Genomic DNA, 24,722 nt, shown 5'->3' with positions numbered 1-24,722 from the left:
AAATAACCCAGTGTCCAAAGGTTCATGTATAAGTACTGTTTCATTTCCTACTAGAGAGGCCGGGCATACTGACTAAAGCACTTTTAGTTTGCTAAAAGTAATCTAATTTAGAGATAAGGAGCCCGGGTGGCGCAACAGTTAAGTGCTTGGTTCTTAACTGAAAGGTTGGCAGTTCGAACCCACCTAGAAGTTCCTTGAGAAAAAAACCTGGTGATATGCTCCTGTAAAGATTACCCCCTAGGAAAACCTATCGGGTAGTTCTGTTCTGTCATAGTTCTACTCTGTCGCATGAGATTACTGAGTTGTAATCAACTCGATGCCATCTAATAACAATAATAAAGCCAATCATGGTTCCTGGGGCCTAGAGGGAGTCCCACTCAGGTCACCTAACCTGGTTCTGGGGCTCCTGGTTCTAGCACCTTTTGTGCAGGCAGCCCTGAGGACGGTGGAAGAGAAGATCATCAACGCGTGTGGCTTGTGATTCTATCCCACTTCTCTATGACCTGCAGGTCACAGTCCTCTTCGCAGGACAGCACATCTCCAAGAGCCCATTTGAAGTGAATGTTGACAAGGCCCAGGGTGATCCCAGTAAAGTCACTGCAAAAGGCCCAGGATTGGAAGCTTCAGGGAACATTGCCAACAAGCCCACCTACTTTGACATCTACACGGCAGGTAACGTGCCTTTTCTGTGGATCAGACCTTTGGGCTTTCTTCTAGAGCCTGAGATGTAATCTTCGGGAGCCTGAAGGCTGACCTTTTGTCTTTTATTTATTGTATTTAAATACATAAATATTTTTGAAGTTATTTTTGTTGTTGAGAATATACACACCAGAACATACACCAATTCATCAATTTCTACGTTACAATTCAGTGACATTGATTACATTCTTCAAGTTATGCAACCATTCTCACCCCCCTTTTCTGAATTTTTCCTCCCACATGACATAAACTCAGTGCCCCCTAAGCTCCTTATCTACTCTTTCAAGATGCTGTTGTCAGTTTGATCCCATGTAGATAGATCTTAAAAGAGCATAATGCTCAAGGCAGACATTCTTTACTAGTTAAGCTAAATATCGTTTGGTTTTAAGAAGACTTTTTGGTTTAAGGTTTAAAGATCCTTCTGTCCTTTAAATCAAACAAACAACAATAAAAGCAGCTTTTTCAAATGTGTTGGTGATATTCTTAGATTTTTCAAAACCAGCTTTTCTTCTCTAAAATTACAGACTCAAGCTTGAGCTTCACTTTCAATAACTCAGTTTATCTGCACATTTCAACCCTGACTAAATAAATGTTCTAAAGCAAGTTTTTGGAAACCCTGGTGGCGTAGTGGTTAAGTGCTACGGCTGCTAACCAAAGGGCCGGCAGTTTAAATCCACCAGGCACTCCTTGGAAACTCTATGGGGCAGTTCTACTCTGCCCTATAGGGTCACTATGAATTGGAATCGACTCGATGGCACTCGGTTTGGTTTGGGTATTGGACCAAATTCTAAGCAAGGTATGATGAAAAAAAGGATCGAGTAAGACAGTCCTTGACTTGTCCACTTTCTTTTCAATTTGGAAAATAGAGAATGTGGTAAAAAAGGAAACATTCAGCCCTAACTCTTACCGCCCTGAGAAATATGGTCATTAGCGTTTTGGTGATGACCTTACCAAGCGCCTGTCTTGTACTTGCAATTTGCATCTGCTTTTGCACTCGTCAACAGGGAGCTTTCAGAAAGAGGGCCTTGGGCTCATGGCACTCTCGCTCTCTCATAGGAGCCGGCGTGGGTGACATCGGTGTTGAGGTGGAAGATCCCCAGGGGAAGAACACCGTGGAGTTGCTTGTGGAAGACAAAGGAAACCAGGTGTACCGATGTGTATACAAACCAGTGCAGCCCGGCCCCCACGTGGTCAAGGTCTCCTTTGCCGGAGACACTATTCCTAAGAGTCCCTTCTTTGTGCAGGTTGGAGAAGGTGAGTTTGAGGGCCGTGTGTGCCTCTGGTGCCGAGACTCAGTGAGTGAGCTCACCAAGGCCAGCAGAATGATCGTGGTCCACACTGAGCCTGTGCCTGTGCCTTTTCTGCCAGGGTTGCTTATGGTGGGAAGTGGCTTCCTTAGTTTTCAAGATACTTACACTCATATCTTCCTATGGCCATGCAGTGACCTAGTGCTTTACTTGAATTAGCTCATTGAATTCTCTCCAAAACACTTGTACAGGGAGAGTCGTTATCCTCACTGACCGAGGAGGCTGCTTGAGGAGTTGACATTTACGGCTGAGGTTTGCGGTGGCAGCAGCAGAGATGTTGCTGGTGGCCCGCTGCCTCCACTGCTTGCCCTTTACTGGCTGCCAGATACTTAGCACGGTTCTTCTAATCATCACACCTATCTGTGTGTTGTAGGTGTAGTTATTATCCCCAATACACAGATGGGGACACTGAGGCTTAGACAAGGTATTAGTGAGTAAGTACGAGGTGTCAGGGCTGGGGATAGAACCCAGGTCTCCTCTGTAGAGCCTGCCCTTAACCTCTCTTCTAACCTCCCCCTGCAACCAGGAGCAATTTTTCTCTAACGTTAAACTCTTTCTTTCCTCTCTTGACTTTGTTGCCTTTTTTGTTTGTTTTCCAACTCTGCTGCCTTCTCTAACCAATACTTGCATTTCCCTCTCTGTCCTTGGCATCTGCATCTTCAGACTTGACTTCTTCCTCTGAATCTCGCCTCTGGGCCAGCCAGGACCCCGAAGCTGTTGGCCTCCTAAATGATAGCACTGGGCCAGAGCGTCTTGGTCGGTAAGGCTGGCCGGGTGGGGCTTCTTTGCTAGTTCTTTGTGCTGCTTGGCAATGATAGCTGAGCTTATGCTGTTTGCGGCTTTAAGAAATTCCTGTGCAGGCATTATTGCAGCTTGTCTAGCCAGACCCCAAAGCCAGTGTCTAATTGCGTTTAAACATCCCTAAGGCTTGACAAGATGGCAGAGAATCTGGCAGTTTCCTTCAAATTCTTCAGCTCCATTTAGTGTTTATATGAACTTAGCAGTTGAGACTACATCCAGAAATTCCACGAGTTTTTCTTAAAGACCCCCAAGAAGTCTGGTCATCCTGTTGTGATTCGCTTCTGGTATGACCAGCTTTTCTCACCTTAACAAAAGATTAAAGAAAAAAACAAAAACATCCTATATATTCATAAGAAAAACTGTTTTTGACATAATGCAAGGGAGAATTTTGAACAGCTTTCCTATTTCTAATGGTGTTTCCCAACCTTCTCTCACTCATGGACTACCTGTTTCATTTCTAGCATATCCATCCATCACCTGTATTATCTGGTATTTCGTTAACAGGGTTTTAATTTTCGTTTATTAACCCTTCCCCCCCCTTAAATGAGTTTATTCAAAAGAAACTCTGTATCACCTTCATACATGGACAACCACTGTCGCCTGTCGAGAAGTGTCAACTCTGAAACTGTGCTCATGCACAAAATGCCTAAAATCATCTCTGACCCCGGCAGCCGTCCGTATGATGCTTCGGAAAGCAGTGGTTTGCCCAGTAGCCAGCTGAGGACTTCCCTTGACATTGTGGGGAGGGGGAGGCAGAAGAGAAATATCTTCCTTCTGTGGACTGAAGAGTCTCATCTTCTGCAGCCTGTGACCCCCATAGTGTGCATGGAGTTGTCAAATATGTAGCATCAGATTTGGAAAGAAAAAGCCACTTAATAAACAACAGGACTTTTTACCCACTAATCTCCCATTTCTATACTTAATGAGGTCGCCTACGCTGAGCTAAAAATTCCTAGGGTACAAGCATGTCTTTTATCAGCTATCTAAAACTTTCTGACTAATACCATGAAGTAGTAGTTTGTAGACTTCTCATGCCAGGAGTATTAGAAGCTACCTTTGTCCTTAATGTTTAGGCTTTTAACTTGGAGTTTTTAAACTGAGTCCAGAAATCAAAACCAGAGCGGTGTTTGCTGCTAATTGTTGTGTTCGTAGCCACTCTTATTCTGAGGAGCCTTCAACAGACAGCACTCAGATGTTGGCATGCCTTGGCCAAGCTGGCACTGACCTGGTCTCCTTTTGAGCTGTTCCTTGTTATTTTTGCCTGACTGTTCATGCGGAAGACAACAGCTATGCTTCGACTTTTAGAAATGGCTGACCCAGAGATTGGAATCCGGTCAGATGTTTTCAAGCGCTGCATTTTCCAAGTACGCTTGAAAAAGCCCAGTCTTCCCAATTACTGGGCCCTGGAGCATGGCAGTGAGGTTTGAATATGGTCCAGCACTTGGTCTTAGCTCCTCCTCACCACAGAGTGGACGAACGCTGGGCTTCATCTGGTATCAGGAGCACAGCGTGGATTCGCTGGGCTCTCTGCTTTCTTTGCCAAAGTAACTTCTCCCCAGTCCCTCTGTGGTGTGGCTGGACAAAGCTGTGTTGTGTCCTTATTTGCTAGCCTGGTGTGCTCCTCAAATGGGACCCCTGGTCTCGGGCAACTGCTGCATGCTCTTTGTGCAAAGCAAACATTTCTCGGCGGGTGGTTCCAAGTTACCTTGGCTTGCTCAATTCTGACTGGAGAATGAAAGGTTGAATTGATGTCGAAACTGTGCTTGCAGCCTGCAGTCCAAATGCCTGTCGGGCCAGTGGCCGAGGCCTGCAGCCCAAAGGCGTCCGCATCCGGGAGACTGCAGACTTCAAGGTTGATACCAAAGCTGCTGGAAGCGGGGAGCTCAGCGTAACCGTGAAGGGTCCTAGTAAGTGCACCTTTGTTTCCCCATTCCGGGTGTGATTTGGGCTAACTTTGCAGCCATGGTTTATGGATTTTATTCCATGGCCAGCCTCATCATTTTATCCCAGAGACCTGTGTTGAGGATTTGAAGCTATCCGGGCTTCAAAGGTGAAGGGAACAGTGATTGATTAGTGATGTCTGCCCTGGGTGCAGGACAGAACAGTGGGTTGCTTGATAATCTCACATTATATTAAGGCCTTTGGGAGTAGAAAAAGCAGCGATGTAAGAGAGCTGGGGAAATGCTTCCCTTGGGACGATTCAAAGTGATCCATTTTTTATTCGAGAATACCTAGACTCAGGGAGGAAAGGTCTTGCCCGAGGTCACACAGCTTGTAAGCATTGGAGCCGGAATTCACGCACTGCTCTCCAAGCCTGTGATCTTCCCACGGCAGGTTACAGTTTATAGACTATGAAATTATGTCAAGTACCTAATTATATTATCATAAGTGTTTATAGAAGGGAAAAAAAAATTCCCTAAGATTAAGTTTTCTTTGTAGATACATGCCATTCTTGGAGGGGCACATTGTACCCTGCAAACCATTCTTGCTCCCTCTGTTGGGAAGGGAGACTGTGGTTGCAGGGACAGGTGTCTTCCCTGCCCATCTCCAAGGTTTTCCCTGGACCAGATGAGCCACTCAGCAGCTCTGGACACAGGTGGAGCAGCCCTCGGTGTTTTCACTTCTGTTCCTGTGGGATCTTGAGCCTTCTGTGCTAGGACTGCCCTCACCCTGTGTTCCCCAAAGGCTGGGGCAAGAACGTTCTGCACTCCAGAAAGTTACTATGTGATCACCAAGCTTTGGAGTGGGTGTTCCCCGAGGGCAGCCAAGGTTCTAGACTGCCCACACCTGGAGCCAGGCTCCTCAGGGGCTGGTCTTCCTCCCGGCTTGTTGCAACAGGAGCCAAGGAGTCATTTTTCTCTGACCTTGGATTCTTGCTTGACTCAACGGCTTTCCCAGCCAAACCTCAGGGCTTGACATAAAACAAGTTCCTGCCTGATGGCTCAGTCTAGAGTTTGAGGTGTAAAACATCTAAAGCCTGTCCTCATAGATAGCCTACAAGGGCCTTCTCGTTTTTATTGTCCAACATGAGTTGGAAAGGAATGTGGAGACATGAACCTGAAACTCATGCCAGATACTCATAAAGGTTCTTTCTCTCCCCAGTTTTTGTGGGGGCTGAGAGAGTGGCTTTTTTTATTGGGAAATAGCCAAAAAATTCAGTCACATCTCAGCATAACATGTAATGTTGAGAAGTGATTGAATTTATCTTTACACAGACCCAGGAGAACTTCCTTAAGCTAGTTAGCTGGGAAAGCTTCCATTTCCCCACGCTCCGAAGCCAAGATGGGTCTGTTTTCAGCTTTGGAGTAACCTCACGGGTTTTGGTGGCTGCGTGCTTTAAGGCATAGTCTCTGGGTGGTGCAAACAGTGAACGCGCTCAGATGCTGATGAAAAGGTTGGTGTTTCAAGTCCATCCAGAGGTGCCTAGGAAGAAAGTCCTGGGGATCTGCTTCTGAAAAATCAGCCATTGAGAACTCCATGGAGCACAGTTCTACCCTGCCGTGCTCGGGGGCGCCGCGGAGCACGGTTCTACCCTGCCGTTTTCGGGGCGCCGCGGAGCACGGTTCTACCCTGCCGTGCTCGGGGCGCCGCGGAGCACGGTTCTACCCTGCCGTGCTCGGGGCGCCGCGGAGCACGGTTCTACCCTGCCGTTTTCGGGGCGCCGCGGAGCACGGTTCTACCCTGCCGTGCTCGGGGGCGCCATGAGTCAGTCGACTCGATGGCAGCCGGCCTACCCTGAGGCAGCTCACCGAGATTTGTATGGCGCTTATGTTTTGTGGATATTAGTCTCTTTATGTTCTTGTCTTTTGGACTCTTCGTTTTAAGCCTAGGATCGCTCTGGAAAGATTGTGTGCTTCTTTCCCACAGAGGGTCTGGAGGAGCTGGTGAAGCAAAAAGGCTTCCAGGATGGAGTCTATACCTTCGAGTATTACCCCAACACCCCAGGGAAATACAGCGTCGCCATCACATGGGGGGGGCACCACATTCCAAAGAGGTGAGGCTCCAGCTGGGGACAGGGCTCCCCGGGGGACCTGGGCTCAGCACGCTCACGGGCAGTGGCTTTCAGGCTGCAGGACGGAAAGAGATCTTTGTTCAAGACTTTTTTTCAGAGCAGCATACAGACTTTTGGCCAGTTCTCAAAAGTGGCAGAAAGTCACTGTGGTTTCGGCTGCCTTGATTTCAATCAAATGCTGGCAGTTTGGGGCTGGTGGGAGGCAGGGGAGCCAGGAGGAGCAGTAATAGAGAGCAAATGGGCTGTGTGTCTATACGCCCTTCTGTAAACTGAGATTTTCTTTTTTCAATGGATGTCTCTGTTCGGGAATTCCACGGGGGTAAAGTCTGCTACGGTTTACATTAAAATCATCTACGGGAGCGCCATCAGGGACGGGGACACAGTCTGTAGCTTTGCCTCGTGGGCGTTGCAGTTGCCACCTGGGCATTCATGTCTGCTTTCAAGTGCTGTCCTTGGGACGACATTAAACTCTGAATAAATTTAGTTTACCTGGAGAAATATTTGGGTATTCTAGGGCTTTAGGAGTCTAAGTGCCCTTGTTTTTAACCTCCCACACCAGAGTTAAAGTACGTCCATTTATGTATGTGATAAAGCCTACTCCACACGGTTTGCTTATTATACCATAAGCCGGGTAAGGGAAGGTACACACTCTCTGAACTTCCGGGGCTCACAGTTTGGTAAGCCCTGCTGCACACAAAGGGGAGTCCCTGGTCGGTGCAAACGGTTAACACACTTAGCTGCTAAATGAAAGGTTGTTGGTTCAAGTCTACCCAGAGGTGCCTCAGAAAAAAGGCCTGGCAATCTACTTGTAAAAAATCAGCTGCTGAAAACCCTGTGTGGCACAGTTCTACTCTGACGCACATGGGGTCCCCATGAATCGGAACGGACTCAAAGACAACTGGTTTTTGGGGGGGTTTGTTTTTTGGCACACTAAGGGACAGGTAAACAACCAGGATAGTGCAAGGCAGGGTGTCTTTGAGTGCCAACCCCGTGGCCACCTGAGCTCCTGAGGCAGCCATATTACACTATATTGTTGACATAATAATGGCTGTATGGGGACCTGCAGGGAGGAAGGGTTTGGCTGGACATTGGGACTCCAGGTCAAAGGATCAGGTAAGTGGAAAGAATGTACATTAACAGCTTATGGCTTTCTTTATTCAGCCCTTCTTCTCTCTTTAATGCTTCTTCTATTCCTGTCCTGCTAGCCCCTTTGAAGTTCAAGTTGGCCCTGAAGCAGGCATGCAGAAAGTCCGCGCATGGGGCCCTGGACTCCATGGTGGGATCGTCGGAAGGTCGGCCGACTTCGTAGTGGAGTCCATTGGCTCTGAAGTGGGGTCACTGGGTAAGTGGAGGCAGCTGACTAGCAGGTTCTAGAGGGCTCAGGTTACAGGGTACCTGGTGCCTGGGCTCTGGCTGGGTCTCATCTCGACCTCACTGCCCTTAGCGCTTTTGCCTCCAGACCACCCGAGGCCATCTCTGGATACTGCAGGGGAGATTGCAGCTCCCACTTTCCTCCTGCCCTTCCAGCTGCCCCTGCCCCTGCCGCTGGCACTGACATTCCTTCATCCGCTAGACCTTGAAGGCAGAGGCCTTGTATGGGTGTTGTTCCTGGTGGTGCAGTGGTTAGTGCACTCGCTAACTGAGAGGTTGGCAGTTTGAAGCCATCAGCTGCCCTGTGGGAGACAAGCGTGGTAGTCTGCTTCCATAAAAATCACAGCCTTGGAAACCCTGTGGGGCAGGCAGTTCTGCTCTGTCCTGTAGGGTCATTATGAATCAGAATCGACTCAATGACAATGGGTTGTTTTGTTTTTTGGTGCTAAAACAGTACCTGGAACATAGTAGGCACTCAGCAAATATTGTTGACTGATCTTTTGTTCGGATGAATCAATGAATGGATTTTGCTGAAATTAGAAATTTGGCAAGTAAATATGTTCTTTGGATCATATCTGAGGTTTTTTTTTTTTTTTTTTAAATATACAGCAGATGTATACATGAGCATTTTAGATCAGGGGGTCAGTGAACTTTCTTTGTAAAGGACCAGATAGCAAATATTTTTGGCTTGTGGGCCATATGGTCTCTGTCACAACGGTTTTACTCTGCCATTGCCATTGTAGCGTGAAGCAGCCTTAGACAAGTAAATAAGTGGGCGTAACTATTCTAGTAAAACTACTTGCAGAAGCAGGCAGCGAGCTGGATTTGGCCCACGGGCTGTAGTTTGGTGATCCATGTTTTAGACAACAAATAAGCAAAAAGGGAAAAATAAGATTTATCATGTTTAATTCTCCCTTCTAGAGAAAAAATATTAAACCTTTTGGTACATCCTTCCAGGCTTTTCTTTTTCTGTAGATTCACATACAGATGTTGATCTACAACATGAAATATTTGGGGGAAATCTATCTTTCTGCACCAGTTAAATATGGGATACATCTTCATTGTCCATGGCTTCCATGGAGTTCCATTGTACGGAGACATCTATTGTTAGGTTCTCGAGTTATTTCCAGGGTTTTGCTATAAAAATAATACTGAATACAGATCCTTGTGGCTAACCGTTTACACATATCCTAGGTTATTTCCTTCAGGTAAATGCCCAGATGTGGCTCTGCTGGGGCAAAGAGAGAGTGTAGGTTTAAGACTTCTGGTATGTGTTGCCATATTGCCGACAGAAAGTTATGCTCAGTTAGATGGTTTAAAAAAGTATAGACCCCAACGCTGCCATCTCTACTGAAAGCTCGGTGGGCTTGGTTTTGTGTGAAAGGCACACAAGCAGATTTCAATCTTCTGGCAAATACAGTTTTTTAGGGGGCCAGAAGGATTGAGTTGGTAGCAACATATAATAGGTTCTTTCTACAGTGTAACCAGGAAATCCTCCCCTTCCATCCCCAGGGTTTGCTATTGAAGGCCCATCTCAGGCGAAGATTGAATATGACGACCAGAATGATGGATCGTGTGACGTTAAATATTGGCCCAAGGAACCTGGCGAATATGCCGTTCACATCATGTGTGATGACGAAGACATCAAGCATAGCCCATACATGGCCTACATCCACCCAGCCACAGGAGACTACAACCCAGACCTGGTGAATCAGCTTGTTGTGTTCCCTTTTCTCTTCCTTACTTCTGGCTCTCTTCCTGCTGCCTGAAGAGCTGCCTTAGGCAGTGTGTAGAGAGATGATAGAGAGGAGCCATTTAGAGCTTAGGAAGCAGCTGATCCTGAATTTGAATTCTGTTGGTACCACTTAGCGCTTTTATGATGTTGAGCAAGTAACTCACCTCCTTGATTCCTGGTATCCTCCTTAAAGTGGGGATGATAATGGTGTCTGCTTTGTAGAGTTTCTGGGAGGAGTCAAGAAGGTAACATGCATAAAGAGAACCTTTAGCACAGTGCCTGGCCCATGTGGGAGACTCCGTAAGTTACTCTGTTCTTGCAATCCAGAGCTTTGTGTTTCACCCTTGATGTGTTCTGTGGTTATTCGTGACGTTTCATAAAGATCCCCTTCCCCACCTCCAGCTCACTGTCTCTTAAACTGGAGAAATTTTTGCAGTATTTCCAAGAGGTCTCATCTCATACCCTTAGTGGCTGATGAGCATCAGGCGTGAGCAAGCCTGGCTAATGAGAGAAGACCTGTCACTGCTGTTCACCCACGTGGGCAGCTGTCCATAGGCTGTCATGGGTCCAGGCTGGTAGCGTCCCCCTCTTTGGCCAACTGCTAGCCCTTTATGCTCTGAGGGCTGCAAACTTTTGCAACATTGTCTGTGATGAAGGTTCTAAGCCCCCTGGAAGTGGTAACAGTGAGGTTGGGTATAGTTGGAAGTCCATACCCCAGCTCAGAATAATGTAGGGAGCTCAGACTAGTTTGGGACCTGGTTTTCGAGAATTTTCTCCCTCACGAGAGATTAATGAGATACGTTTTTTTTTCTTAATTATTGTAAAAATTGTATATCCAAAACCAAACCCATTGCCGTTGAGTCGATTCCGACTCATAGCGATCCTATAGGACAGGGTAGAACTGCCCCATAGTGTTTCCAAGGAGCGGCTGGTAGATTCGAAGTGCTGACCTTTTAGTTAGCAGCTTAGCTCTTAACCGCTGCACCACCAGGGCTCCAAAATATATATAACATTCTGCCAGCTCAACATTTTTTACGTGTATAACTCAATGATACCAGTTATATTAATCATGTTGTGCGACCACTGTTGGTATCTGTGGCCAAGTTTTCCATCTCTGTAAACAGAGACTCGATGCTTCCTAAACGATGACTTCCCCCTTTCTACTTGTTATTTTTAAGTTACCATCTACTTTAGCATTTACTTCTCCTCACCATCCTGCTATGTAGAGACCGTAAAGCCAGACACAGGTTTTGATCTTCCCCCACATCCTGGTGACCAGTCTTCACATAGGGGTTTAGTTGGGGCATTGCATAGGAAGAGAAGCAATAATGATTCTCTTTCCAGGTGCAAGCATATGGGCCAGGTTTGGAGAGATCCGGGTGCATCGTCAACAACCTGGCTGAGTTCACCGTGGACCCCAAAGATGCTGGAAAAGCTCCCCTGAAGATATTTGCTCAGGTAGGTGTCTAGGGGTCACCTGTGCAGGAAAGTGGCAGGTGACAAGATCTCTGAATTTTAATGGCAAGTTGCTCAGTCCATCTGGTCCTCGGTTTCCTCATCCACACATTGGACATAATAAGAATTTTGTCTCGTGGGGTTATGTGAGGATTAAATGAGATTCTAACGTGTAAAGCACCAGGGTGCTTTTGTCATCATGGTTTGTATTCCCTGGAAACAAGGCTTGACTCTTTCGGATTACCCTGCAACGTCTCTTCACGTGGCTGAAGCTACTTAGGCCATGATAGAGGGGAGGCTTGGAAAGAAGGCTGTTTTTTTTTTTCAATCTGCTTATCTAATTTAATTGAATTTGGCCAGAGAATTTAAATGCAAGATTGAAATTAAGAAGCACTGAGTAGCCGTGAATTTCCTCTTGGGTCATTTGCTCTTTCTTTTAGAAAATTCGTGTGGTAAAATACATATAGCAAAAAATTTTAACTATTCTTAAGTGTACAGTTCAGTGATATTAATTATATTCACCATTTGCTCTTAATTAAAAGATTAATTATTAATTAAAAATAAGTAATTGGTATAATGTTTCACCTCCTGCCATTGTATTGTGAAGACGTGGCACGTTGTGATTACTTTGGGAATTTTGGTTGGCGTGAGTCAAGCGAGTGGCGACTTGACTGTCTGGGAAGGCAACGATGCCCCTGCTTGGCAAAGACAGCACGAGGGCCAGCTCCGTTCCTAGCCCCAGCTCTCTTGCAGGATGGGGAAGGCCAGCCCATTGACATCCAGATGAAAAGCCGGATGGACGGCACGTACGCCTGCTCATACACCCCACAGAAGGCCATCAAGCACACTATCGCTGTGGTCTGGGGAGGTGTGAACATCCCACACAGCCCCTACAGGGTAGGTTGTGAGGCGGAACCTGGGGCAGATCTGGGGGCTCCATGCCTGATGGCCAATACAGAAATAAACCTGTAGAAAGGAACCATCCTTGGTAGAACTTGAAAGGTGAGTGGGCTGAAAGGCAGAGTACTTTAGACTGTCCACAAGAATTCTAACAGTGTTTCACTGGGTCCAAGTGTAGGAGAGCTTGTAATGACGTTCTTCCTGTCTTATCTAGGTCAACATTGGGCAAGGCAGCCATCCCCAGAAGGTCAAAGTATTTGGGCCAGGTGTGGAGAGAAGTGGTCTGAAGGCAAATGAGCCTACCCACTTCACAGTGGACTGTACCGAGGCTGGGGAAGGTGAGAGGGGGTGTCACCCAAAGCAGTGATTGTTGCTCCTTAGGGAAAAAAGGTCTTTTTTAAAGTTTTAAGGGCCGTGAACCAGGAAGTAGACCTCCCGGATAGGGAATTGGTCATCTAATGAGCGTCTGTGTCAGCTCCTTGCTGATGTACGCTAATCTTCCATCTCCTCCCCCAAACCCTGACTTACCATCATCCCTTTCTCATATTTACTATTAGAAGCTTCCTGGTTGCTCTTTTGGTGTGTTAGCCTGAGCTGGCAGTGATTGCAAGGGACGTGCTGTTTCTTGTAAACGGTGGCTAATGAGCTGGTCTGTTCCAGGTGATGTCAGCGTCGGCATTAAATGTGATGCTCGGGTGTTAAGTGAAGATGAGGAAGATGTGGATTTTGACATTATCCACAATGCCAATGACACGTTCACGGTCAAATATGTGCCTCCCGCTGCTGGGCGATACACTATCAAAGTTCTCTTTGCATCTCAGGTTTGTGTTTGAGCCTTAAAGGAGGTGGACGGGAGGGGCCCGCTTTGCGCGTCCTTTCTGGCCACCTGTGTTTATCTCCCCTTCCGGATTTTAACAACAGAGAAGGCATCTTGAGAACTCTGTTCCGTAGTTTTCCTCTGGTTCCTAAAAACCAAGAAGGAAAAAAGAAACACCCAGAGCTGGATTTTTACTACTTTCAAACAAAAGTGAGGCAGTGTGTTTGGTGATTAAAAGTAGAGGCTCTGGACCGAGACTGGTCTGTTATAAGCGTTTATCAGTTTTTGATAAGTTGACTTCTAGGTGTGTTCTACTTTGACCTCCTTGAAGTGATGCCTTTGCCCTCTACTCTTAAACCTTTATAGGGAGAGGGCTTTACAGTGTCAGCTAGAGTTCTTATTTACATATGATAGTGAAGATAGGGAGAGCAGTACCCGAAAACAGGGAAAAATGAAATCCTGGGGATTAGAAGAAGCTTTACACAAAAAATAGGAACCTCAGGAGAAACTCCTGTGCCTAAAAGTAATTATCTTGAGTTCACTTAACCCAATCAGTTAACCTCTTCTGCCTTCATTTTGATAAGTCTGCAATATTCTTTTTTGTGGTAAAAAGATACATAACAACGTTTGCCAATTCAACAATTTTTACATGTATAATTCAGTGACATTGATTATATTCATCATGTTGAGTAACCGTTAGCACTCTCCGTTTCCAAATTATGCAATATTCTTTTTGAGGAATTAGAATCATCCCATTTTTGATTAATTTCCTGCCTTCTCAAGACCTTGGCTCTTGGCTGTCCCTGGAGGATGTTTCTTTTCCCTGACTCCATTTCTTGTTTTTGTTTTGGGTTTTATTTCACTCGTGGTGTGTTTTCATTCTAAGTACTCATCATTTGATATTAAAGAGTTTCTAGATTTGCCTATGGAAAACCTCCCCTTAGCTGTGGAGAAAACAGGTCAAAGCCTATGGTTTTAGGGATCCAGGCATTAGTAAGTGACTATTGTGACACTTACCTGATGCTAGAATATGGAGACCTGACCTGTGGTGACGAAAACTTGCTCACAGCTCCCTAAAGTAAGAGTTGTGCTAAGGTTTCAGCCCTTTGCGTTTGGGTACAAGGCTAAGCTCTGGCAACTGCTTCAGGGGCTTTCCACTGAGAAGAAACTGTCTCTGCCACAGGAAATCCCCGCCAGCCCTTTCAGAGTCAAAGTCGACCCTTCCCATGACGCCAGCAAAGTGAAGGCAGAAGGCCCAGGGCTCAGCAAAGCAGGTAAGATGGCGCTCGTGCATGGCTGTCCTAGAGGCCTTCTCCTAGCCAGTGATGGTGGGCGTGCCTGGTCCAGGGCTTTGATGGGCTCATCTTCCCCAAAAGCAGGAGTTCTGTTGGGCTCAGATGTAGCAGTGGTGGCGCTGCTGTCTGAGCTATTGGCCAGGGCCCCTGACACTGGCTGCCAGGCAGAGCTGGTGCTATGGAACCTGTCAGGCTGGTTCTAAAAGTGAAACCACTCTGGTCTGCCAGTCTCCTCACGTCACAGTTTGTCCTTCCAGGTGTGGAAAATGGGAAGCCAACCCACTTCACTGTCTACACCAAAGGGGCTGGGAAAGCCCCACTCAACGTGCAGTTCAACAGTCCCCTTCCAGGCAATGCAGTGAAGGACTTGGATATCATCGATAATTACGACTACTCCCACACTGTTAAATACACGCCCACTCAGCAGGTAGGGTCCTTCTCAGCCCCTCCTCTGCTGCTTCCTAGCCAGGTATCTTTCCACTCAACACTGCCTAGGGTCACCTTTAACACCAAGGGGTGTAATATCCTCTCTGTTGGAAGTGCTCCACTGTAGGAGATGGCTCTTCATGCCTTTTGTTCAACCTTTCTGGGAGTGCTGACAAAAAGCCTAATTGGTGTTATCAGGAGGGCCTGCAGAGTTCAAGCGATTCCCACAGAACAAGCAAGAAGCCAGCTCCAAGTCTCCCCACCTCAATCTCCTGCCTCCATTTTGGATTTTATTGGAGAAATGCTGAATTCCTGAAATTCTGGACCTAATACCTACCTCTCCTTTACACACACAGTCTCTCTCACACACACATACACACTTACACACACACTTACACACATGCTGTCTCTCGTACTCACACTCTCACTCTTACACATTTACTCTCTTACACTCTTACGCGCTCTCTCTCAAACTGTCTTATACACACTCTCACACTGACATGTACACTCTTCATCTCGCTCTCACACTCATTCTTTCACGTAGTCTCTCACACACACCCTCTCACTCACACTCTCTCACACTTTGTCTTATACATGCTGTCTCTCACACTGACACACACGCTGTCTTCTCCTCACTCTCACGTTCTTTCATACACACTATCTCACACACACACCCTCTCATGCTCTCTCTCACGCTGTCTTATGCACGCGCTCTCTCACACTGACACACACAGTCTTTCTCTCACTCTCACACTCACATTCTTTCACACACACTGTCTCACACACGCACCCTCTCATGCTCTCTCTCATGCTGTCTTATACACGCTCTCTCTCACACTGACACACACTGTCTTCCTCTCACTCTCACACTCACATTCTTTCACACACACACCCTCTCACGCTCTCTCTCACACTCTGTCTTATACACGCATTCTCTCACACTGACACACTGTTCCTCACTCTCACACTCACACATTCTTTCATACACTCACACACATACATACTTTCTCACTCTGACACATATACTCTCTTATGCTCTTATGTGCTCTCTCTCACAAATACTCTGTCTCTTACACTGACACACACACACTCTCTTCCTCTCACTCTCTCACAGTCACACATTCTTTCACATTCTCACATACAGACTCTTTCTGACACCCACCCTGGTATCCTTACCAGCTGCCTTTTAGTCTTTTATTTCTTACGTACGGAAAAACAACTGTTTTTCCTTGCTGAGCCTTTAGCTTAGTTTACCTTTTACAAAGTGTTACAGTGGGATCTTTTCTCAAAGAGCCAGTTCAGCCCAGTGGGATCTTTTCTCAAAGAGCCAGTTCAGCCCTTAGTCCCTGGGGCCCAAAGCACCATTTAAAGCATCAGTTGTCACATTTACAAAATGCAGGAATACAAACAGGATCTTGCAGCCCAGGCTGGCTTGCTCTATTTTAAGGCAGTGATGAACTCAAGTACTACTTCTCTGTACAAGTTTATGTTTATTAGTTTAGAGTTTTGTTTTGCTTCATGTCTACTTCTGGGGTCCAGGGAACAAATATCCTAGCAGAACAGTCTGGGCTTTACTACTTATGCATAGTGTTCTAAACAGTCTTTCTAAACTTCTGAGATTCCTTCATCCTTGAGGAAAAGAGCCTCACCCCCACCCGCTGTGAGAGATGCCACGTGGAGGAGAAGGGTGATGGCTTTTGGCAGAACATTACTTAAGAAGTGGTGCTCCTGCCCAGGACCTCTCAGCAAAGAGCTGACTGGAGAAAAGTGAGGAAGGATGTGGGGTACAGTGAGGAGAGCATGAGGCGGATGGTCCCTTGCTTTGCCCTGGGCTGCCGGTCCTTGGAGATGGGGTCTTTACTATGAGAACTTACCCGGCGGTGGGCTTTCTGGGGTAAGATGGTTGTGTACCACATTACAAGCCTGGCCTCTTATCTCCAGACTTGTGTCTTCTATGCTTTTTTCTCCTAATGAGGGGCTCGATATTAGTAATGGTAAAACTAATACTTCTGCAATTAGAATACCTTTCCTCATTGGGCAGCTCAGTGGTAATGAGGTAATTATTTTTCCCTCTGTTGGTTCTGAGGGCTGAGCCTTACTACCACTAGGGGCATTGACTTGAATGTTATCTTTGTTGTGTAATCAGACATTTTTGTGCAAATGCCAATTCTCCACATTCCTCAGGAGACGGCACCAGCCACGTACACTGATCACGGATCACAAGGTCATAGAATCTTCTAAAAACACTCTGCAACATTTGCTTTATCCTATATCTATATACCTTTTTTTTTCCCCTTCTACTGTGGTATATGGAGCCCTGGTGGCGCAGTGATTAAGAGGTTGGCTGCTAACCAAAAGGTTGGCTGTTTGAATCCACCAGCTGCTCCTTGGAAACCGTGTGGGGCACTTCTATTATGTCCTGTAAGGTCACTATGAATCAGAATCAACTCAGTGGCAACTGGTTTATTGTGGTATATATGTAACAAAACATTTTCCCTTTCAACATTCTTCACGTGCACAATTCAGTGTTAACAATGTTAATGGTGTTTATCATGTTGTTCAGCCATCGCCATGATTTGTTTACAGATTTTCCTACCACCTTTACCAGACGCTCAGCGTCCCCTGAGCAATGAGCTGTATATACCTTTTTGTGTTTTGGCTGGACTGTTAGAAAGTAAATTTCAGACCTCAGGACAGGATTGTGTTTTGATCTGCACCCTCAGAAAGGACTGCAGGGCTTGTTTCCCTGGATGCCCCAGCTGACAGTGGATGTGGAGCCCCAGGTGGAGGTCAGGAACCTAAGTCCTATTTGGCTGCCTTTGAAGTGATGCTATAGTGGAAGGCTCCTTACTTCAGAGTCACCTCAAGGTCAAGTTCGCCCAGTTCTCTGATAACAGCTAGCGTGAGGGCTGTTGGCAAGCTGGTAGCCACTTGGGGCTGTTTCTCAAAATGCTGCCTGTGATAAGCCTGAGGAGCCTCACAGAGCCTGGGTGTTGGGGATGGCCTTTAGTGTGGAAAACTGGCTAGCTCAGTGCTTTTTCACTGTTTAGAGTGGGGCTTATCACTCTTTGCTTGCAGTTCTGCATATTTCTCTAGGGCAAAGACAGCAGATTAAATCTCTCCTCTTGGATGGGGAGTTCCCCAAGGACAGGTTGTGATATGTGTTGCCTTATCTGTCTCTCCGTCCCCAGCCCCAGGGCCTGGTGCTTAGGAGGTCCCGCCTGTGGATTTGTATCTGGGTGAGTGAGTAAACGAAGAGAGGCCCAATTAAGAAGGACAGGCAGCACAAGAACACTGTCCTCTGGTAGCGAGGGGGCTGGCTGGTCCTCAGTGCTCCTTTGAATTCTTTTCTGAAGAGCAGCTAAAAGCTTGAGATGGGTTAAGTTAGTGTGCCGTTTTATCCTGTCCTCTTGGATGTGGTCAGGAGGCCTGGGTCAGCCCAGAAAGCTGTGCCCTGATAAGGAAGCAGGAGCATACTTGGAGGGCTGACGCCCATGGCACACCTTCTCGCAGTGGTTCTGAGGGAATAACAAGCTGGAACTTCCCAGAAAGGCAGCTGCTTGGTGTGTGTGCAGAGGCGTGGGTGGGAGGGTCCTGGCTCTGGCAAACACTTCCCCCACAGAATGCAGACTATGTGCTGTGTGAGGAGGGGCAGCCCCACCTGCCTGTGGGACCCTGACTTCTGGTTCAGGACACACTCCCTGACACCTGCAGGGTCCCTGAGTGACAACTCACGTCCCTGGAGTAGACAGGTGAGGGGTGCTGGTAGTTGGTCCTCTTTGCTCTGTCTTCCTCCAGTACAGGCTGGGGTGCAGTGATCAGAACTCTGTGTACCTTGGAGGAGGGGACTTGTTGGTTTGGGGCTTGAGGACCCCCTCAAAGGTCAGAAATGGAAGAATTACTCAATGCCAGTTTCCCCAAGGACTTTATCTTCCCTGCCTCTGGTTGTCTGTGGCTTCAAGTGACTTAAATTTCTCGCCTTGAGCTCCCCTCAAGCAGAGCAGTTTGGAAAGCTGGTGGCAGCAGCACCATGACATTCTGGGTCAGGAGCCACCAGGAATCGGAAACGCCACATGTAACTGTGGAGCCTTTAGGAAATCCCGTGACTTCACTGAGCCTCCCAGGAGAACAGCAACAACAAAATAAAACAGTTGCCATCAAGTCAGTTTTAACTCACGCTGAGCCCATGTGCATCTGAGTATAGCTGTGCTTTGTAAGGTTTTCAAAGGCTGATTTTTTGAAAGTAGATTGCCAGGTCTTTCTTCTGAGGCGCCTCTAAGTGGACTTGAACTGCTGGTCTTTTGGTTAGCGTTAACTGTTTGCACCACCCAGGGATTCCCCCTAGACAACACTTCCTATTGTAAAATGTTGATGATGCTGCTGCCCATGGCTGCTTACAGTGGGTGCTGGAGATGGGCTGTCTCTTTCCCACCCTCTCTGAGCTGCCAGATACCGTGACCATACTGTGTGCACGTGTTTTGCAGATTAAGGTCTCGGAAGCATGTGGGAGGGAGAATAAACTATTCTGCAGGCAGTGAAGTCTTCCTGAAATGCACAGATCACGACTCAAACGTTCCCCACTTCACAGCTCTCTGGGGGGAAAACAGGCCATTTTCATAGCTGCTGGTTCCGAGGACACATTAAAATGCTGCAGACTCTGTAGGTGTGAATCTCTAAGGGGTCTTCCTCTTCCTTTTTTGGTTATTTCAGGTAGAATGAGTTTCCTGCTTGAGCTTTGTTGTTTTCTATGACTGTTAGGAGGACGAAGAAGCCCTGGTGGCAAAGTGGTTAAGCGCTTAGCTACTAACTGAAAAGTCAGTGGTTCAAACCCACCAGCTGCCCCAAGGGAGACAAATGTGGTAGTCTGCTTCCGTAAAGATATACAGCCTTGGAAACCTAGTTCTATTCTGCCCTGTGGGGCTGCTATGGGTTTGGTAAGGAGAACATACTTGCTTTTATGGGGTGGGTGGGTGTAATTAGAGGAGGATTTCCCCTCACCCAGATCAGAGAAGTGGCTAGATATAGGGGCTGGGAGGCTTCTGTAGGAGGCATGGGTAGCCTCGAGGCCTAGCCCACGAGGAGTTACAGGCAAATGGAGGCTCCAGAAGAGATGGCAAATATGCCTCAGTGGCTGAAGTAACAGGTCAGTCCCTGCCTTCAGGATTACAAAGAGGAGACCTCTCCTGTGCCTTGGCTGGCTCTCAGCTGTATTGAATCTGACCTGTGTACATTTTACCAGGAAATGTTATACTGTGGAGGCAGGGAGCCAGTTGGATTTTGTGTGAGGTACTAATAAATCCTGTAAAACCAATCCCCCTGCTCCATTGATATAACCAACTTTTTTCTTGGCTTTTTACTCCTTCTTTGTTACAAAAGGGATGTGTGAAAATATACATAGACTAAAAATGACACCCTTTTAACAGTAGATTGGCCGCAGCCTTCAGCAGGGGCTGAATTCCTGGGAGCCCACTGGATTTGTTGGGGGTCGGTACGGTCTTGACCATTTCTCCCTCTCCCTCTTTTCTTTCCTTTCCATGTTCTCTTACATTATATCACAGAGTTTGAAGTGACAGGGGTCTTCATCGACTGAGGCAACTGTAGGCTTTCAAGGAGCCTTGGTTTGGAGGGCGGGGACTCAGCTGGCCGGCGGTGGAGAGAGGGAGCAAGCAGCGAGCAAACCGGGCCAGGACTGGCCGGAGCAGAACAGCAGCGGCGCACAGGGCCACGCAGGGCTGATGCCAGCCGGGGAGGCCGCTAAGCCCACAGTCGCCTTGGCCTTCACACTTGAACTTTTCTTTCCTTGATGTGGTTGTGGGAGTTCAGATACCGTGGGGTGGTCTTAGAACAGCTCGAGGTGAGCTCCTGCAGATCCCTTTTGCAGGCTGCTGACCCAAAACTGATTCCCAGGCCATGGGACAATGATTCTGCTCTTTAAAGGCCCCCAGACCAGCTGCTCCACCCATGGCTGGGCTGGGTATGTGTTGGCTGGGTAGTGTGGCAGAGCAGCTAGGTACACAGGTTTGGGTGCCATGGGTGCACTGCCCAGCTCTTGCACTTACCAGGTGTGTGACTTGGCCTCTCTGAGATGGGATTTCCTCTCCTGGGAAATGAGTCAACAGCAGAGCTGCCTCTTCTGACTGTTTTGAGATTGAATCAAGGAAATGCATAAAGGCACATAGCACACTGCTTGGCATGTATTAAACGCTTATTAAATTGTTCCTGTTATCAGCTGCTCTTATTTTACATGGAGTCACTAGGTGGTGCAAACAGTAAATGCACTTGACTGCTAAGCACCAAAAGGTTGGAGGTTCAAGTCTACCCAGAGGCACCTCGGAAGAAAGGCCTGCTGATGTACTTCCAAAAAGTCAGTCATTAGACCAGGAGAACTAGATGGTGCCTGGCTACCACCAATGACCGCCCTGACAGGGAACACAACAGAGAGTCCCTGACAGAGCACGAGAAAAGTGGGGTGCAGAACTCAAATTCATGTAAAAAGATCAGACTTAATGGTCTGACTGAGACTGGAGGAGCCCACGAAGCCATGGCCCCCAGTCTCTCCCTTAACCTAGAACTAGAACCATTCCCAAAGCCCACTCTTCAGACAAAGATTAGACTGGACTGTAAAAGAAAAAATAACACACATCAGGAGTGTGCTTCTTAGTTCAGGCATACGCACTAGACCAAATGGGCGGCTCCTATCTGGAGGCAGGATGAGAAGACAAAAGGGACAGGAGCTGCTTAGATGGACACGGGAAAGTCAGGGTGGAAAGGGGGCGTGTGCTGTCACATTGTGGGGACTGCAGCTTGTGTCACATAACGGTATGTATATGGATTTTTGTATGAGAAATTATCTTGAGCGGTAAACTTTCACCTAAGGCACAATTAAAAAAATAAAAAGTAAGCTATTGAAAACCCTATGAGCACAGTTCTACTCTGACATACATGGGGTCATCATGAGTTGTGGCTGACTTCACAGCAGCTGGTTTCCTGATGTATTTTATCTAATTTCTCTGTCACTCTTGTCATGTAGCCAATACCTTAGAGAAATAAGTCTTAGAGGCTTTCCAAATCCATAGAAGTTAAGTACCTGTACCTTTGAGAAGAATGAAAGATCTCAGAGGGCGTGTTTAAACACCAGGTTAGTGTGCTGGTATCCGGAATTTGACTCGGTTTTCCCTCTTCTTCCAGGGCAATATGCAGGTTCTGGTGACATATGGTGGTGATCCCATCCCTAAAAGCCCATTCACCGTGGGCGTTGCTGCTCCGCTGGATCTAAGCAAGATAAAAATTAATGGGCTGGAAAACAGTAAGTGTGCTAGTGGAGGGGAGACAGGCCATTGCAGACCACCAGACTGGGCTGCTGGTTAGATTGCCTTCAGAAGACAGGCTTTGCAAAGAAGCAGATTCTTTCTTAAGGGACTTTGCAGCTACTTGGCTTGAATTGAGGCCACGCCCTGTGACCCTACCTAGCCCTTACCTCACCAAGCCTCAGTCTTCTCATATGTATAATGGATGGAAGTGGTCAATAACCCTTATGGGACTATTGCAAAAAATTAAAGGAACTAATAATTCAGGGCCTGGCACATTGTCAGACTGCTGACATTGCAGTGGTAAGTTTTTATTACCGGGAGAAGTTGGGGCACATTGCTTTCTGATAAGTTTCTACTGTCCCAATTGTCCTTGGCCAGCTAAATTCACATTAAGGTTGGTAGTCACATAAAAGCCTGCTCCTTGGCACTCGGAAACCATAGTGTACCCACCCAGCCTCTGTTTCTTTAGCTTGTTAGATATCTTATTAGCTCGTTTCCTTTTTTTTTTTTTTAATGTACAAGGACACGATATTGAATGAGGCAAGTGCTTATAAAACTACCGAAGACTAAACATTATTATGAGCTATTAAAAATTCAAATCCAAGGGCTGCGATTCCTATTTCTCTACATTTCGAGACTAATTACTAAAAACTAATAGGAGTCAATGAGTAATACAAACCATGAATGCAAATTATGAATTATCTCAGCATTCTAATACCTGTTTATATAGAATTTTGTTTATCTCTGGCATGAGAAATGCTTATCTGATTTTTATGTTATAGCACTGCACTTTCTCAGTTCTTCCTTGTGTTCCCCATTTTGTCTGACATTGATTTTGTATGTAGAATTACTCAGTATATAATGATTCAAAGATATTTCACTTACTTTTAAATCAATTTTCCAATTTTTTTTTTTTAATTATGGGAAATGTCAAACATACAACAGTAAAGAGAATAGTGTAATGTGAACATTCATGTACTCATCAGTCAGCTTCAGGAGTTGAACACATGGCCATAAAATTAAGTTTTCTTATGCAAGGACTACATCCTTCCATTTTTCATCTCAGCGTTTCACCGTTTGGCCCATCAGCTATCTCCCTCCCAAGGGTTAACAACTTATCAGTTCAGCTTCTGTCATTACTGACCTTTTCTCTCTATCTATACATGTGTATGGAGTCCCGAGTGCTACAAATGGTTAATATGCTCAGCTGCTAACCGAAAGGCTGGCGGTTCGAGTCCACCCAGAGGCACCTTGGAAGAAAGGCTTGGTGATCTACTTCCAAAAAATCAGCCACTGAAAACCCTATGGAGCACAATTGTACTCTGACACACATGGGGTCCCCGTAAGTCAGCACTGACCGAACAGTAGCTGGTTTGGATTACATACGTGAGGGCCAGTAGACAACATCGAGGGGCCCTGGTGGTGCAATGGGTAATTAGGCACTCAACTAGTAACCTCAAGGTTGGCAGTTCAGATCCACCCAGCAGCTCTGTGGGAGAAAGACTTGACAGTCTGCCTCTGTGTAGATCACAGCCTTGAAAACCCTATGGGGCAGTTCTACTCTGTCACATGGGGTCACTATGAGTCAGAATCGACTAAATAACATCTAATAATGACAAGACAGCATTTGGCGATGCTTGGCAACTTTATTTTGCATTGAAGTTATCTGATGACACCCATCCATTTCAGCCTGCCTTTGGAATTCAGCGGTGTGCTGGCAGTTATTCCCACACGAATGTCCCCTGTTGGCATGAGCTGGTCGCAGAACAGGTGCCCCCAGGGTACATATTGACGTGGCCTCAGGATCACACAGGACCGAGTAGATACTCTCGGGGCATCCCTTCCGGGAGGGTTTCTCCAAGGCCTTGATGGTGTCATTGTGAACGCCTTCATTACCTGTGACCCACATCTTGAGTTGTGAATGAGGCCAGCTCCCCATTCAGGGGGCTCTGAAGCGAGAGCTCGGTCTGGGGAACAACCAGTGCTGAGCGTTTAGACGGTCACTGTCCAAACCTTTTGCTTTGTCATTCCTTTCCCCAGGACACTGAGGGTTTCGACTGCAGGGCAGGAAATGGACAATACCTGTTAGGAAAAGCCTCTCTCCCCTGGGGATGTGGAGCTGCACACCTTCCTTGCTGAGTCTTAGGAGTGTTCACTTTGGCAGGCCCCGTATTGCCCCAGAGTCAATATTTTTCTGCGTTGTTGTGGGGCCCAGTGTTCCGGGTGCTTTTGTTTTTGTTCAGAGCCCTTTCCTTGCTTTTGTCAAATAAAACACACGGGTTTCCTGTGGCCCAGCTTTGCAAAGACCTTTCAAAAGTCGTTACGGTGAAGAGTCAGTTCTCAGAACTTACTTCAATGCCCTTACATTTGCCAGCTCTTTGACTTTTGCCTTCTTTGGGGGAACTACAAGATTGAATTTGTTGCCTAGAATTAGTAAATCAAACATGGGCTTATGGGGTGTTTTGATACAAAGTTAACGCCCAAGAGAACAGTGTCAGATTATAATTTACTGATCAGCAAAGCAGATTTGGGGGTTAGGTAAATTTAAGCGCTTAACTTCTCTGAGCCTCAGTTTCCCCATCTGTTTAAGTCAC

At 46.7% G+C, this 24,722-nt stretch overlaps 1 protein-coding gene across 3 annotated transcripts in view; it reads left to right on the top strand.

Annotated features, from left to right (window-relative positions):
• FLNB (filamin B) overlaps positions 1-24,722 on the top strand; it is a 162,228-nt gene that overhangs the window by 81,221 nt on the left and 56,285 nt on the right. For all 3 annotated transcript variants that reach the window (XM_003410043.4, XM_003410042.4, XM_003410040.4), the window contains exons 7-19: positions 510-672; positions 1,756-1,953; positions 4,577-4,714; positions 6,675-6,801; positions 8,025-8,161; positions 9,703-9,896; positions 11,270-11,383; positions 12,134-12,277; positions 12,495-12,618; positions 12,941-13,101; positions 14,281-14,371; positions 14,650-14,819; positions 22,007-22,124. In XM_003410043.4, coding sequence (XP_003410091.2) covers positions 510-672; positions 1,756-1,953; positions 4,577-4,714; positions 6,675-6,801; positions 8,025-8,161; positions 9,703-9,896; positions 11,270-11,383; positions 12,134-12,277; positions 12,495-12,618; positions 12,941-13,101; positions 14,281-14,371; positions 14,650-14,819; positions 22,007-22,124 — 1,879 coding nt within the window. The remainder of the gene's footprint in view (positions 1-509; positions 673-1,755; positions 1,954-4,576; positions 4,715-6,674; positions 6,802-8,024; positions 8,162-9,702; positions 9,897-11,269; positions 11,384-12,133; positions 12,278-12,494; positions 12,619-12,940; positions 13,102-14,280; positions 14,372-14,649; positions 14,820-22,006; positions 22,125-24,722) is intronic.

Source organism: Loxodonta africana, chromosome 22, assembly GCF_030014295.1.
Source record: "Loxodonta africana isolate mLoxAfr1 chromosome 22, mLoxAfr1.hap2, whole genome shotgun sequence".
NCBI classification, from domain to species: Eukaryota; Metazoa; Chordata; class Mammalia; order Proboscidea; family Elephantidae; genus Loxodonta; species Loxodonta africana.
The sequence above is the reverse complement of the archived record's forward strand: the minus strand, read 5'-3'. Positions and strand labels throughout refer to the sequence as shown.